Source organism: Pantherophis guttatus, chromosome 2 (assembly GCF_059756535.1).
Source record: "Pantherophis guttatus breed Tessera chromosome 2, ASM5975653v1, whole genome shotgun sequence".
Lineage (NCBI taxonomy): Eukaryota > Metazoa > Chordata > Lepidosauria > Squamata > Colubridae > Pantherophis > Pantherophis guttatus.
Window position 1 is genome coordinate 222,246,034 of NC_142064.1, and position 17,717 is coordinate 222,263,750.

At 39.6% G+C, this 17,717-nt stretch overlaps 1 protein-coding gene across 2 annotated transcripts in view; it reads left to right on the top strand.

Annotated features, from left to right (window-relative positions):
• NCKIPSD (NCK interacting protein with SH3 domain) overlaps positions 1-17,717 on the top strand; it is a 124,739-nt gene that overhangs the window by 51,368 nt on the left and 55,654 nt on the right. For both annotated transcript variants that reach the window (XM_060688316.2, XM_087883724.1), the window contains exons 2-3: positions 12,302-12,414; positions 13,951-14,146. In XM_060688316.2, coding sequence (XP_060544299.2) covers positions 12,302-12,414; positions 13,951-14,146 — 309 coding nt within the window. The remainder of the gene's footprint in view (positions 1-12,301; positions 12,415-13,950; positions 14,147-17,717) is intronic.

A 17,717-nucleotide genomic window follows, 5' to 3' on the forward strand; every position in this document is an offset into this window, starting at 1 on the left:
AGACAGAAAAATTAACACACAGCACTTGTTAGGGGAAAAAGGAGCATTTCATAAAACAGATCCAGAATAAATTAGGATCCCAAAGAAATATGTACTATTCAACAGATCTGTAGAGTCCACCCTGACTTTATCTGGGTCCTTAGCTATGAAGGAAGTCAATGTCACCTCAACTTTAAATGGCAGTTGTAAACTTGAGAAAATTAAATCACCCAAAGACATTTACAGGAGGAATCCTATATTATATTAATCTACAGTATCCCAAAATCTGTGTTAGTACTGTGAAGATCTATAAGCTATTCAACAGATAGCCCATACAATAGTTTGCATGTGTGTTACTGTAGATCTTTCTTTGATTGCTTTCAGAGTAATGCAAGCGCAATTTAATTCCCATATGTGGAATTCTAGAGCTCTATAGCATTTCAGCCATAGGGGTATCAATTTTTGCCTTACATGCTAGTAGACATTGAGAAATAGCTTAATGATATATGTAAATGGCTGCACATATTTGCCCCCTACAATTTTGTGATTGTATTTTGGGCTCTTGGCAAACTATTCACATTTATGACCAGTTACCACATGCTTTGCAATCATGCAATCAATACTTGCAGTCTTCTCTGCCACCTTCCCTGGAAAGTCAATGGCAGGGAAGGTTGCAAGTGGAGGAGATGGAGGATTTGAGATCTATTCCCCCAGTGCTATAAGGTTTCCCCTTCTCTCTGTGCAGGGAGGAGAAATCCTTCCACGCGCTGGAGGAACAGATCTCAAATCTGGTGAAAATGCTAGCAAATGCCAGCCTTCTGACTCTTTCATAAGTTTGGCATTCACTACTGTTTTTCCCTCCCCAAAAGCTAGAGAATGAAGGCAAATGCCAGCCTTGTGAAAAGCTTAGATTTTTCAAATTTCTCCAGAGGGGAAATCCCTTGTGCTGAAGGAAAGGACCTCAAATTTGGTGAAAATGCTAGCGAACTCCAATTGTTCTTGCAATCGTTTGGAAGGCCCCTTCCCCAAATTGCATGATTTGAAGAAGGAACTTTCCGAGCCATCATGAGAATTGGGCCACCTGCAGGGTGGACCAGGTGGTCTTTTGCAATCAGCAGCTGTAGAACAATACAAAGGTAAGTGGATCTGGGTGTAAATGAGGTGGGGAGAGGTCCTGGGCCTCTGGTGGGAGGTTCAGGTGCTTCCCTCACCCCATCATGCCTGGGAGGCCTGGACCCTCTCCCAGTGCACAGTTTAACAACCTGCACAGTTAGTTAATGACCACAATTGGGAGAGCTACCATAGGATTACAGTCATAGAAAGAAGCAGCCATACAATATCGCACTTAACGACTTCCAACAACTGAGATTCTTGCCCCAATTGTGGCCATAAGTGGAGGACTGCCTATAGTAAGTTAAAGTCTTTTAATTTACTAAATCTTTAATTGTAATCTGTAGTTCTTTCTGTTGTGGCCTGTTGGCTGCTGTCCCCTCCAGCAGCCAACTCAGAGGAGGCAGCGGTGTGGGAGTCAGGGTCAGCATCAGGGCAACCTGGGAGCTCCGAGGCAGAAGAGGGAATAGAGATGGCAGAGAGAGAGAGAGAGGTGGAGCCTGGGTCATCTGTCAGCCCTCAGATGGAGAGTCAACAGCTCCCAGGTCTGGAGGTGGTTGATGAAGAAGAGGAGGAACAGCTGGGTCCAGTGCCTGATGCACGGCTGCTCAGAAGGCAGAGAAAAGGAGAGCAGTGGAAAGTGATCCTAGGGAAGGAAGAGCCACTGCTGCTATCAAGGCCCCGCCCTAGCTCTGGGGATAAAAGGCAGGGGGTGGAGATGAATAGATGTGACAACTATTCATCTTCTGGCCGGCCAGACTTGTTAGCCTGTGAGAGAAACTTTCTTCTGGGGCTGCCGGCATTCCTAATAAAGGAATCTTTTGAGTTCACATCAGAGGGTTTGTCATGTTTGGGGAGTTGGGTAAAAACACTTTCTAGTTCTAGTGCCCAATCTTCCAAGTCTCATCCTGTCATTTCAAAATAAAAGCATTTTCCCATAGGAAGAATTCTTACAAATTCCAAACTCTTACTTCAAATCCATCTGGACCCTTAGTCTACTTGTACCTTTCCAGAATCAGCATTCTAATCATCCTTTTGTTATTTATTCCAATTTTTAAAAAGTCTTTAAACTTATACAGTATTTAAAAGGTGCGGGGGGTTTTTTTTGGTTTTTTTTTGCTAAGAATTGAAAGATCTGCACCCCCATGTTGTAAAACCTCTGGATCCAAAGTTTCCTCATAGTTGAAAAGTCATTAACAAGCAATATCTAAACGTGATTGGAAAAGGGAGAGTGCAGAGCATGTTGTTTTGCATTGTTGTTCCTTGCCAGGAGCAAATTGTATAAATCCCTTGTGGCAGTGGTGAAATGCTACCAGTTCGCTCAGGTTCAGGCGAACCTGTAGTGTTAAAAACTGCTGGTTCGGGCGAACCAGTAGTGAGCTACGAGTTCAGTTGAACTGGCAGTTTAAAAACCTACTGGTTAGGGCGAACCGGAAATTAGCTACCGGTTCAGGTGACCCAGTAGTTAAAAATAGTTACCGGTTCTTCCGAACTGGTATTTCCAACGATCAGCTGTGCTGCGCAGTTTAACTTTGCTAGAAAGCAAGATTTCCTGCTTTCTAGCAAAGCTAAATTACGCAGCACAGCTGATCCCCTCCCTTGCTGTTCTGCTTACCTTCCCAAGCCTCCTTTTGGTGCGTACTGCACACGTGCATGTGCAGTGCACATTTGGTGTGCACTGCATATGCGCATACATCGCTTATTTGATGTACAGCGCGCATGCACAGCCAGCAAACTGGTAGCAAACTGGTTCAGATTACACCACTGCCTTGTGGGCAATTTCTGAATTCTTGTCTGGAGAAGAATTATGAAGAGCCAACCTAATCTCTGGTTCTTCATTCAGCACGGTCATCAGCTACGCTTCTTCAATTTCGCTTTTCTTCTCCGGAAGTCAAATCATATGTATTTTCAAATAGGGACTAACTGCAAAAGAAGAATAAGTAACCTGTTTGAGAAATATGGGGCTCAGGAGAATAGATTAAAGAAATCAATAATGTAATAAATGGGATGGGAAAATGGATGAGTAGAAAATTACTTTTCAAGCTTTAAAAAAAAAACACAGAAATATGCTAGCTTGGTATTTAATAAAAAGAAGTGCTTCTGTCTTATGCTGAGTTATGGAAGTGGCTTCTGTGTCTTATTTTTCTGTAAAAGGACATATCTTCTTTTTGAGGTTAATTCATGTGCTTCAGAGATAAAGACATTTAAAATGAGCAGTTATGCCATATCACTGTAACAGTGGTGGGATTCAAAAATTTTTACTACCGGTTCTGTGGGCGAGGCTTGGTGGGCGTGGTTTGGGCGAGGCAGGGGAAGGATACTGTAAACTCTCCATTCTTTCCCAATCAACTAGGACTCGGGAGACAGAGAATAGATGGGGGCGGGGCCAGTCAGAGGTGGTATTTACCGGTTCTCTGAACTACTCAAAATTTCCGCTACCAGTTCTCCAGAATTGGTCAGAACCTGCTGAATACCATCTCTGCACTGTAACCATTTTATCTCTAGTTCTCTAATATAGGCTTATACCCATGTGCATATGCAGTATTGAGAGAAAGATAAATAAATGCATAGGATTGGTTTATTAGGGGAGAAAATATATTTTTTTTACGCAATGCCACTTATTAATATCCTGGAGATCACCTTCTGTGTTATGACTGCAATATGATGGGTGTTTTATTTATAAATGTTATTGCAAACTGTCAAAATTTTGGAGCTGATCTGTTGATATTCAGAAGAGATAGATAGGTAGATAGGTTAACAGACAGTCAGACAAGCAAATAGGAAGATTCAAAAGATAAAATTCCTCCTGTAATAAAAGACAATTTCTGATCAAAACAACTACACAAGAACATTTTGAATTATGCAGAACAACTATTTTTCCATCTGCACCTGAAATAAAACAGTCCATTTTGGCTTATGTCTGGTATAAAACATCCCCAATATGCATATTTTTTGCAAATACCCCTCTCTCCCCCCCCCAAATAGCTTTTCTGTTTCTGTGCACACTTAGGGCAAAAAAAAAAAAAAAGGATACCCCAAATCTCTTGCTACAGACCCATGGTGATTGTGATTTAAGATTTACTTCTAAATGCATTTTGAAATTACTTTCAAGAATAATTCGTTTGCATCCATTTTGATCAGAAAGCGATAGTCCCGGAATAATATCCATTTTAGGGAATAACCCCACAAATTTCTGTAGTTAACATAGTCATGTCTTATAGGAGAAGGCAAAGCCGTGCCCTTTAGATCAGAATGAAATGCATTCAGAGAACATCTCAAGGTTTCTTTAAAGTTTGTGCTGATATCTTTGCGTTTTACAATGACAGCTTTGTAGGGAGACGTGCAGACTGCTCTGTTGAGCCTTTCAATTCTCTTCCGCTTGCTGCTAAGAGAATCCTTGGGATTTGGATCTCTAGTTTACCATTCTCTTTGTACATTTTTCTCACATCTAGCTAAGAAGAAAATTTTTACTAGTGGCGCTTTCTTTTGTGTTTGTCCCCTGAGTGACAGAGAAGTGCCTTTCCATCATTAGTGCTTTATTAAAATACACATAGATTTACCTATGTACCTCATAACTTGCAAATGATATTTTGCTGCTTTCTTCATGTGGGAGTCTTCATAAATTCCCAGCCTCGCTGCTGGTTTCATTGATCCCTTTCTCTCCAATGCCTGCCTCTTTGCAGCTGGTCATTTTGGTTGCTGACAGGGGATTGTGTGATGGCAGACAGCTTTTCTTTCATAACTATGTGTTGATGTTGGCTATCGATCAAGCAATGAACCAAGTTTCAGCTTGGGAGTGAGGTCATTTTATTCTTCCTCTCATTTCCTTTCCTGTCAAGTCCATGCATGTATCTAGGGCAAATACCACAGTTCTGCAAAGAAATCTTTTCTGCAAGTATGGCCTTTTGCATCCTTCCTCTTTCTGCTAAAAATGAAAAATAATATACGCTTCTGCTTACTGTGTATCCATCCATAGTCTTAATTTGCATGCAATGATGGAGTAGAAAAAGAAGGTGTGGCTTTATAAGGAAGCTGTAAGAGGCTTTATATAAATCATCTGATTTAATCTCAGTGCAGACTACTAGTTTTTAATAGGTTTCATAGTTGGGGTGTTTCATAGAAGCTGTTCCATTATATGAAATGGTAAACTGCATTGAAGTTGTCCTGAAGGAAAGGAGGAATGTAAATCTAACAAATGAATAATTTTCTCTTTTAATTAACATGAGTAGAAGACAATATAGATGTTTTAGTTAAATAACAGGTTTGCTATTACTATTTACCATTTATTAAGATTAATTCTTCCGGGAGTTGGGGTGTGTGTGTTGAAATAATATTTAAATTGCTTTTCTGTACCCTGGTTAAATATGCTGTTTGAGAAGTATCTAGGGCATCCATTTTTTTAGAAGGGCTGATGGAAATCATGTTGGGATTTTGATTTATACCATCTTGATTTAAAAGCATTTCTGTGTTTGAATGGAGGTCGTATTACTCATTTCTTTCAGCTTCTGTTTATGTATAATCAGTTGAAAAGTGAATTTTCAACTAAAATGTCATCCTTGCTATTGACAATATGGTTCTACCTGGTTTTACCCAGATGGTCACAGAAAAAAAAAAGCTCACTAAGGCAGAATGTTACCATTTATTTATATTTATTTCAAGGCAGAGTTTTTTTAAAAAATGTTTACTATCAGTCAGGATTAGCAGGGTAAAATATCTACCTGACCTCACTACCATAACTGAGAGGTTATGCTGTGTATGGCTCTCATAAGACCCAATAATGTAAACTACATAAATGAACCATCAACCTATCAAAGGAAAAGTAAAATATATTTAATCCAGTTTATTGGAAAAGTTCTGTTGTCTTTTGTAAGTTAGCACAGTGCGCTTTCTGCCTCCAGTTTATCATAACAGTGAGTAGGGACAACTTGGTATTTTAATCTAACATATTCCGATTAATTTTAATTAATGTTTAATAATTGTTCACTGCAATGATCTATTTCCCCACAAGAGAAGACGCTTGAGTGTATTACTCTTACTCTCTCTTTGAATACACATTCACATTGGCCAACGTGAATTGACTGCCCTGTCTGTTGAGGTGATGGCTACAGGAAAAAAGTAGAATTTCATGCATGAAGATAAGTGCTGGCTCCCTCTGTGTACTACTAATTTCCTATCAACTTTTTTCTCAGACAAGTTAGGAGAATGGAAATCCTTTTTGTTTCGGTAAACAAATCGTGATATTTTAACTTTCCTTAGTTTTTCTTAGTTTTAAATGTTGTCTCTGAATACCGGTAACATGCTTAAGAATTAGCCATTAAAAAAAGGATTCTATTTGCTTGTTTGACTATTACTATATACTATCTTTCTCATTTTAATGTTTAACAAATTTAACAGATTAACAGAGTTGGAAGGGACCTTATAGGTCAACTAGTCCAAACCCCAACCCACCCACCCCTGCTCAAGCAGGAGACCCTATACCCAGAGGTGAAATCTAAAATTTTTCCCTACCGGTTCTGTGGACGTGGCTTGGTAGGAGAGTGTCCTGTGACTGAGTGGGCGTGGCCAACTTGATGTCACTCACAGCCATGCCCACTCAGTCACAAGACCCCCTCCCACCAAGCCACGCCCACAAAATCCGATAGGAAAACTTTTTAAATTTCTATTCTACCACCAACTCACCACCTGCTCTCTCTTCGCTTTGGGTCGGGGGCCAGGGCCCAGGGATGCGCCATTCCCTGGGGCCCTGGAGCCGCCGCCTGCTCGCTGCCTGCCTCAACCAGGTTGGGGAATGCACCATTCCCCGATACCAGCCTTGCCCCGGAGCTGCTGCCCGCTCTCTCATCACCAAGCGGCGTGTCCTTACCTTTTTCCCGTGGCTGGCTGTCAGGGAAGGCAAGTGCCCGAAAGTTACTGGAGTCGCTCACTCTCCTTCTTGAATGAGCTGCCACCATCACTGCCCTGGTTCATGCACCGGCTGTGCAAGCGCACACCCAACCTGCCACTGATGAGTGAATTAAATAAACGGTGTGTGCTTGCGCAGCTGGCGCATGGACTAGAGCAGCGATGCTGGCGGCTCATTCAAGAAGGAGAGTGAGCGACTACGGTAACTTTCGGGCACTTGCCTTCCCTGACAGCCAGCCACGGGAGAAAGGTGAGCAGTAGGATACACCGCGTGGCGAAGGGCGAGCAGGCAGCAGCTCCGCGGCAAGGACTCTGTGGAATGGGGCGGGTGGGCGGAGCCTCCAGCTGCCATTGCTATCGGTTCTCCGAACTACCGGCCATCATCGCTACCGGATCGGCCGATCTGGTCTGATCCGGTAACATTTCACCCCTGTCTATACCATTTTTGACAAATGGCAGCCCAATCTTTTCGTGAAAGTCTCAAATGATGAAGCTCTCACCACTTCCGAAGGTAAGCTGTTCCATTGGTTGATTGTTCTCACTGTCAGAAAGTTTCTCATTTCTAGGTTGAATCTCTCCTTGGTCAGTTTCCATCCATTATTCCTTGTCTGGCCTTCAGGTGCTTTGGAAAACAGCTTGACTCCCTCTTTTCTGTGGCAGCCCCTCAAATATTGGAACACTGCTATCATGTCTCCCCTGGTCCTTCTCTTCACTAGCCATGCCTTGTTCATGTAACCGTTCTTCATATGTTTTAGTCTCCAGTCCCCTAATCATCCTGGTTGCTCTCCTCTGCACTTTTTCTAGAGTCTCAACATCTTTTTTTTAGTGTGGTGACCAAAACTGGATGCAGTACTCTAGGTGTGGTCTTACTAGGGCTTTATAGAGTGGTATTAGTACCTCACTTGATCTTGATTGTATCCTCTGTTAATGCAATTTAGGATTGCATTGGCTTTTTTAGCTGCTGCTGCACACTGCTGGCTCATATTTAGCTGATTGTCCACTAAGACTCCACCGAGATCCCTCTCATTGTCACTGCTATTAAGCCTGGTTTCCCCCAGTTTATATGTGTGCTTTTGGTTTTTCTTACCTAAGTGTAGGACTTTACTTTTCTCTACATTGAATTTCATTTTGTTAGATAGGGCCCAGTGTTCAAGTCTGTCAAGATCCATCTGGATCTTGAATCTATCTTCCAGAGTGTTAGCTATTCCTGCCAGCTTAGTATCATTTGCAATTTTTTTTCTTTTTAATTTGATTTATATGCCGCCCTTCTCTGGAGACTCAGGGCGGCTTACAATGCGTTAAGCAATAGCCTTCATACTTTTGTATATTTATACAAAGTCAGCTTATTGCCCCCACAAACTGGGTCCTCATTTTACCTACCTTAGAAAGGATGGAAGGCTGAGTCAACCTTGAGCCTGGTGAGATTCGAACTTACAGTAATTGCAGACAGCTGATGTTAATCACAATGCTTTTAGTCTACTGAGCCACCAGGCCCAAATTTGATGAGTTCCCCTTCTATTCCCTCATCTAAAGTCGTTTATGAAGATATTGAAGAGTACTGGGCCATAGTACTCTTCAATGTTGCACATCAAAACAAAAAGGATATGAAATCATGAGTTCAAGGGACCATATTTTGCATTAAAAATAAAAAGGGTGAAACTTCCATCAGGCCAATGTGATTTTGGCAAAGTTCTCGTCTTTTGATCTGCTGTGGTGATGACCTAATCCTGGAACCTTTTAACTGGAAGCACTGGAGGAAGTGGCATTTAATAGGATAAAGCACTATTTTTTGTGGTGATGTGCAATAAATGGGATGTTTCATTTAACAGTTGCCACTTTGATTTAAATTTTAATTGGGGTTAAGACAGCAAAGCAAGTTTAGAGCAGATAATGGTTAAATATTATGTCTGCACAGGATGACATGGTAAAAAAACCCCATCCAGATATTTGCTTGCTGTTTTTGTTTCTTAGCTAGCCAGGGAAAACATTCAAATTGTTCTTGACATGTGTGGCACATTATTGCAAAGCTTTTTCCTCAATATAAGAAGCATCTTGCTTTTAATTCATTACGTGACCTTTGAAATGAAATGGTTTTGGGTCTGGGCTATTTCCTCTAAATTGGGAGAGACAAGGAAGAAGTGGAATATTATTGTATTGTATCTGGCCTTCCCAAAGGAAAGGAAAAGCTTGGTTTGAAAGGTAAATTTTTTCAGGGATTTCTCATATCTGTAATAGGCCCATTGCTTTAAATATGTAAATTACATGCAGAGCGCATGCCTGCATCCATCTTTGGTTCTGTCAGCACAGCCCATAAGATCCCATTTGTCTAGAAGAATGCTTTTCTGAAAGATATGATTATTCTAGACTGCTGAACAAATTCTTTGATCTGATTGGCATTTAAAAAACCATGGTGTTTTGAAGAATGACATTTAGAGAAGTACTCTGCAGGAGTGATTTTTTTTTAAATGTGTATTGACAGGAGGGCGGGAATAAAAAAGAAAAATGGTTGGGGGCTGGGTTGTAGAAAAGATTTTGCTATTGATAAATAGCATATGTGTGTTGAAGCAAGACAGCCCTAATTTAGGTTGAGTTGCTCCTGCATTCCTTACTATATTGTCAGAAAATCTGGGACAATTTTTTCCCATTTAAAAGATAATGGGGAGGGGGGGAATCTTCCCTTCAAGAAAATACAGTATTTTCCTGAATGGTGTCAAAATCTGAATCATCTGTAGTCTGAAGACTGTGAGCAATGACTGCAAGAGGAAGGAGGGTTTTATTTAGAAAGGATGAAGATACGGTAGCTTGTTCAGAAACATTGAGGAGCACCTTTCTGTGGATTTTATTGAAAAGGTATCAATATTATAAAGACAAACTGGGTGGCAGAAAATGAACCTCATCTTCTTACTGATAGTCTAAAGCAAAAGTCTAAATGTGGAGATTTAGGGACAAAATAATTTTGTTTGCTCTTATTATGTTTTGTCAGGGAAGTTCAAAATTGATTAATTTCTGCAATTTCATCTATGCTGGCCTGTAAAAAACCATTAACTGATGATAAGTACACGTGAATATATTTACCATTAACTGATGATAAGTACACGTGAAGATATTTCTGAATTCAGTGAAAGTCATGTCAACTCATATTATCAACTGCTGACCACCTTCGCAATTTCCAATATTCCAGTATTAAGTTGTACTAGATAACCCTGTGACCTGTTGGATCATCATTTGAGAGAAACATAGTACAATCTGATGTGACCAGAATAAACATTAAATTTTAGAGTGACCATACTGTTTTTACCCCAAAGCTGGATGATCCTGTGATCATCTAAGAAGACTATCTATCATAAATAAAAAAAATAATTGTAGTGGCAAACTTTAATAATAGGACAATATTTACTTACCTAAGCAGATCAACTGAACGACCAGGGGCAGGCAAAAAAGCAGTGGGAGTGGGAGTGACTTCTGACTTCCTGCTGGCTTCCTTATTGACTTTGCTTGTAGGAAGCTGCAGGGAGCATTGGAAATCTTGATATGGGACTACAGAGACATTGCATTTGCCACAATTTTGCAAATACAACTTGCCAGAACATTATAAAAATTTCAATGCCAATGGAGTGACGGCTACCACATGTTTATACATTCTTTAAGTTAATGGATTTTAGGTATCTTGATTCAAAAATTATTGCCATATAATGCACCATTTGGATTAACGTGAGGGTACAAACTAATAAACACAATGAGAATTTAATAATATAGAGATAGAAGATTCTGGTCATATCAGACTGTACTACTTTTCTGTCAAAGGATAACCCAACAGGTTGCAGGGTTGTCTAATGTTAATTAAATTTTAAGAGAAAGGATAATATCTTTTTAAAAAGATGCACTGTGTTAATCTGATAATAGTAGCTTTGGAAGTATTTTGTGTGCATATTGTTTTGCAATGTGTCACAGAAACACAGCTCAAGGAAATTTCAGTTGAAGTATTTAATGAATGAATTAAATACAGGTGAGATTGTAGGAGAACAAGGGAAACCTAGATGAAGCGATCACTAACACAGATATTTTGAATATTAATTGTTTATTTTAGCTGATATACATATTGTTCTGGAGAATGATGCATATAAAATGATCTTGGTCTTCACGGAACAATTAGGGTCTCTCATTATAGTGTTGAAAGATGATTTATAAGCAGTGTGAGAAGGTTTTTTTAAGGTAAAATGATATATCAATAATATTTTATTTGTATATTTTCCATGAAAGTTGTTTTAGATCATTTCTTTCAAATATTCCAAATATTGCTTTCTGTACATTGTTTCCTTTCAACCTTATCTTCAAATTCAAAGCAGTAACATTTATAGTTAGCCTAAGAAAGAGTATACAGGACTGACATTAATTCAGTTCAAGATTTACTGAACTGTAACTCTCATAAAACCTACTGTCTAGAAATTGTGGGGATTGAACCTATCTAGGTGAAACCAAACTAGGGATGGCTGATGATAGGCATGGCTGAGTGACCTCAGGAAGTTCAGCGATTAAGATTTGCAATATTACTTGAAGACAATACAAAGAATAATTACTGTTCATTATTTCAATATAAATTTGGAGTGTAAATAATAATTTTATACAACATGTGTTGCATAAACTGAATGGTTTACTTTGGAGAATAGTTATTACACTCTCCAGTGCCTGAAAGTAAATACAGTATGTACAATTCTAGCTGCTAGATTTTTTTTCATTGCTAGGATATGGATGGAATCTAGCCCTTTGGTTTTTTCAAAAATGAGCAGTGATAGCAAAAAGAGATAAATATAAAATTATCACCTATCTTACAATGAATGTAGAAGAGTCACTATGGCAATTTGAATGTGAAATTGATCTGAAGAGCTGCTTTGTACCTCTGAAGTGTTGGTATTGATCTTCATGTAATGAATTGCAGGAACTCCAGGGCCAAGGATGTGTGAGTAGTACTGTGATGTATATTCCACTGCTGTCAGAACAAATGTTTTTTCTATTCTACCAATAAATCTTACACAGAGAAAAGCCATTTTGTATACCAGGGAAAAAAACCCACCTGGTTCATTCGGTTTATTTCAAAAGAATTTCTAATAAATACCTTCATCAATAGTAAATGGAAATGGATTTTGTTATAAATGAATAGTGTGGGTTATAACTACAAAAGGATTGAGCATATTTCAGAGGCTACCTGTGCGACAGATTTAAAGATGGCTACATTTGTCAATTCCATATTGTTATTTATAAAACTTAATGGGAAGATGAATATGCTTAATGTGGCATATGTTGTGTTTCTTAGGTGCTAGAACAAGATGTGGTTCTGCAATCTATTGATAGAGCTATTGAAGCCATTCATAATGAGGCAATGAAGAATGGAGGAAAATACAATTTGGAGCAAAGGGATGTCCTTCAGTAAGTAAAACAAACAAGAACACTCAGCACAGTATGAAAATATGGTTATCTGAAAGAAAACACAATTAAACCTTACATTGTCATAATTAGAATGATAGGTAATATAAGAACTACTAAGATGGCTCTCTCTTTCTTTTATTCATCTTTTCTCCATGTAGCACTTTATTTAAGCCACGTGGTATGGTGATGTCTCTATTTTTTAACATCTGGTTTCCCCCTTGGAGTGTCTTTGTTTCCAAAGAATTGAATATTGATTTGCAGACTAGTATCAAAGTTTCTGAAGGCATAGCATCATTTGAAAGAGTCATTTGAAAGCAGAAGAGAATGATTGAACATCAAGATGAATGAATGAATGAATGAATGAATGAATGAATGAATGAATGAATGAATCTAAGAGAGAAAACAGTAGTACACTGGAAATAAACCAGAGAAAGTTACAGATAAATGAGATTAAAGGCTAGGTATAGAACAGGGGTCTGGAACCTTAAATACTTGCCATTTGGACCCGTTTCCCAGAGAAAAGAAAACACAGGGAGCCACAAAACCTGGGTGGGCATGGCCAACTCGATGTCACTCACTTCCACAAATCACATGACCCCCTAGCCATGCCTACCCAGCATTCTCTACCCATTATGGCAGAGAACCAGTTGTAAAAGGCACTGGGAACCACAAAATCCTTTTGACATATCTCTCTCTTCCCACCCTCCCACCCTCCCTCTCCCCCCCATCTCTCTGTATCTGTCTATGTCTCTCTCTCTCCCCCTCTCTCTCTACCTCTCTGTCTCTGCCCTGGCTGCTTCTTCATCCCCTGCCGTCGCCTTTACCTTCTCAGGCCAAGCGAGGAGTGACTGGGAGGGGAGGGCAAGAGGCGGGGCCAGCCAGTGGTGGGATCATCTGACAGGGAGCCACAGCAGAGGACCCAAAAAGCTGCATGTGGCTCCGGAGCCACAGGTTGCTGACCCCTGGTATAGAAGAAAAGAAAAATGTACTGCAGGAAAAGTCAAGTTAAAGGATGTATTAATAGAGCGGAAGAATGTGAAGCTTTTTGAGAATCACATTTGATGTAAACAGATTTCTCTGATGACTTCAAATTATGATATCACTAATTCAAAAATCCTCTTAACTGACAACAGATACTTACAGTGGAGCTAGATGCTCTGTAATCTAAACTAAAAGTGGTACTCTAAAAGCTAAAAGAATCTTGATCCATAAATGCTTTTAAAGTCCAGTTTCCATCAATCCTCACCATTAGCCATGCTGATTGAGACTGAATCCAGTAACATTTGAAAAATGATCAGATTGTCTCCATCCCTGTAGCAGGAATCTTTTGTAGTTGAATTTCCTCATAGGCGTAATAAGGAGCTTCTTAGTTTCCTATACCTTACTTCATATAGGTAAAGGAAAAATCTTGATTTATTCCTTGATTTTTTTAAAAAGATGCTCGTTATATATACAGATTTCAGTTCGTTGTATTGCTGATATGTTGGACATTCTTGAAACCTACCTTCTCAGTGTGATTCTTTGCTATGTTATCAGAAAATTGATCCATCATCGAAAGGAAACAGTTTCCCGCAAAGGACATTCACCGTCCTCTCAAGGAATGACCCCATCCACCAGTGATCACCATCTGGACCTAGCCAGGCAACCCAATGGTGTCTGCAGAACTGGATATGAACGACACCACAGTTTGCCTAACAAAGACATCCAAGAGGAAGAAGGTGACCTTTACCAGGTAGGGCCTTTGCCATATTAGTAAGTCTTCTCCAACATGCTCTAGGCATGCAGAACCAATGACTTGGCTGGTGTTAAGATGTATTCTTTTCTTGTTGACTCCTGAATAGGGAAAAGGAATGAGTAAAAAGCTGCATTTTACCTACTAGAGTTAACATCTGTTAATACATTTTGTATATCTTGAACTCCATTGGATTCTTTTGGGGTATACAAGTTCACCTGCTGACTACCTGTTTTGCGAGTTAATGGAGAACAATGTTTTCATTAGTCTTGCAGTCTAATAGACCAGTCAAAAATGAATGGCAGCAATGATGTCTTCTTATGTTTTGATTATTGAAGAAGATGAGCTTTGCAAAATGTCTGTTTTATGTTAAATTAGGCTGGGGTGATCTAGAATTTTGTTTACTGCTTTTTAAATATGTCTAGGAGTGGAATTTGTCAAGATATCCAGCAGTATCACAACACACTTTTAAAGAGCTGACTGTGTTGCAGGAATAAATATTTTAATGTGCTACTGCTTATTATCTCATTCTCTTCTGCCAGTACTCTCCGAGCCTTAGTTAAATGTGAAAAATTTAACTGATTATCAAATCTTCATTGGGATAACTGTATAGCTGACTGAGTGGGAATTCTGAATGCAATAATTTCAACCCATCTGAGAGCACCTGATTGGGAAAGGCTGTCTTTACATACATTTTGTTACTAATGTTAAAGTAAGCTAAACTTAAACTAAAAACTAAATGCAAAAAAGGTGAGACAGAGACCATCTCTCCCCAGTTACATCAGCTGGTCCCATTAGATCTCAAGAGAAGGCATGGTGAGAGTACCATTGGCTAGGGATCTGTTCCTGATAGATTCCAGGAGACGTGCTTTCTCTGCTGTAGCTCCTGTCTCATGAAACATCCTTCCCACTGAAATTAGATTGGCCCCATCTCTTTTGATTTTTCAAAAGGCCCTCAAGACCTGGTTACGCTGCGAGGCCTGGGGTTCCCAGGGAACGAGAGGTTTGTCTTGTCAGCTCCACTACTGAGGGGGCCATTTCTATCCTCCCTTTACTCAGGGTTACTATTTTTGTTTTTATTATTATTTACAACTATGATTTTTTTTAAAGATTTTTATCTGTTTACATTGGTTGTTTTATGTATTGTTGTGTCCCGTCCAGTTGCCTTTGATAAGATGGGTGGTTGTATAAATTTGATTGATAAATAAGTGACAGAACTTTATGTGAACATTATTTTCCATACATGTATTTGTTAGTTCTGAAGTTAATGATATAGCAGGGAAATAAATCTCTCCAAGGGACAAGCTTATGTCTTAGTTAAATGAAGGCAAGGCCTTATGATTGGAGGCACAGGAGAATGGGGAAATTAATGTTGATGGAAATTGATAGAACAGGACCTGTCGCCTTCCAAAATAACTTCTTTTTGAGTGTTGACATCTGCACCCAAGAGAAATAAACTCCTTTAGCCTTTGGGCATTTTTTTTGGGAAAAGAAGATAAAAGCTAGATAGATTTTCTTCATAGGGAGAAAAATGAAAGGCAGAACGCCTCTGCCCATTTCTATTCCCTGTCATGATCCTTTTGTATCAGTGAAGCTCTAGCAAAGCATAAGTGCATTGACAAATAATGGGAAGACAATTTCCTATAATCCAGTTTGTGAAGGATTTATGGCCAATCTCTTTTCAGTGTATTCCAAATAGAATGTGCTTTGCACTTTGATAAATAGATGATGTACTCAGAATCAGGATGAAATATACCTGTATTTGTATTTGGTGTGGGTGGGTGGTGTGTTTGTTGATGATATAATTTTTAAACTTCAATCTCTTCCTTCTAATTTGAAAAGTGATTTCCTAGCTTTAGGTTTAATCTTTGTTGTCTAAATAGCCTGTTTCTGATTAAATTGATTAAGTGCTGTTTGCTTCTGGGAAAAGAATATGAAGGACAACAAATCCCCTCTTTCTGTTCAAATCATTGAGACAGGGTAGTGGGATTTGAAGAATTTTGTATGCTTAGAGAATGTGTAGCCTTTGAAGCAAATGCTTGTTTCCAGACGTTTTGATAACACTTTCTTAGGTAAGAGAGAGCTGCCGTGGAACTAGGCTTAAAATGCATATACTTTTGACCAGTATGCATTCAGGCTTCAGCAAAATACAATTTGGATATCTGGGTGTGTTTGAGCATTTCCCCCCCCCACACACACACACACTTTCTCCCCAAAAGATCTTTCTGGCTTTCTAAAACATTCTTAGGATTGCAACCATTTGAGAATATGGCTGCTGATCTGGTCTCATAGATGAAGGATTTTAGACTGAGTTGATAAAAAGAGAGGAAAATGGACAGGAGGAAACACTGTCCTATTCTAGTGCTCCTCTTTTTATTAATTTATTCTATTAAATTTAAATTTAGACTCCAGATGTTTATGGACAACTTAAACTTTCAAAAAAGCAAAAAAAAAAAAAAATGTAGAAAAAATAAGAATCAGGAAAAAAAACATAAAAGCAAGCAAAAAATAACCAACATGGACCCAGTTGAACCATTTTACCTCAAGAACTAGGAGAACAGCCAGGTTTTCAAGGACATTCAGAATATCAGCAGGGTGACAACCATATGGATCTCTTATGGGGGATATGCTGTTCCACCCAAAGTAAGCCTCACATCCATCCCTGAATCCAGTTTTCTCCTTACCAAAAGCACCACTCTTAATCTGAATTTAATTTTATTTTGTTCTCCTTCATCTTGCCCATTATCAAGCTCAGGTGTTGAAGGGTGCTGATTTCTCCTGTGGAATTAAATAAAAGAAGTAATAGAACTGGGTAGCACAAGCATAGTGATGGCACTCCATTCCAAAGTTCTAAATAAATTCCAAATAATCTCCCCAATGGTTTCCAGTAGATGAACAAAAGGATATGATAGAGCAGGGGTGTCAAACTCAAGGCCCAGGGACCGGATCTGGCCCGTGGGGCCACCCTGGAAATAGCGAAGGAGCAGCCCTTGGTGCCTCTGCCAGCAAAAACAGAGCTCGTGAGGGCTGCACGTGGCTTCCTTGAGATCCGTTTTCGCTGGCAGAGGGTTGCAGGAGGCCGTCGCAGCCGAAAATGGAGCTCGGGAGCCCATTTTCGCTAGCAGAGCACTTGGGCCACCACAAGTGCCCCCCAACATAAATTCACAGTATCACATCATGATGTGATGCTGGCCAAACCCACCTTGACCACACCCATCCCGCCCCGCAAAGGTCAAACACAACCCTGATGTGGCCCTCAATGAAATTGAGTTTGACACCCCGTCAGCTTTATGGGACACAATAGCACAACCATTTTAGTGAGTTCTGGCAAGAAAGATTTGGAATCTCTGCAAAACAATTTTCCTAAGGCCCAAATTCTCCAGATGTCCAACTCCATCACTGGTTTTGAAAGGTGCCAAGAAATGCAGGAGGGATAGCAAATAGCAGCCCTTCAAAATAAGCCAGGTCAGGAAATAGGAACTATTGGAAGTCTGCTTTATTTTTATATAAGGTGACAGAAAGCCTGATAGAATTTTGATTTCATTCTCTCTTATACCCAAGAGATTCAAAG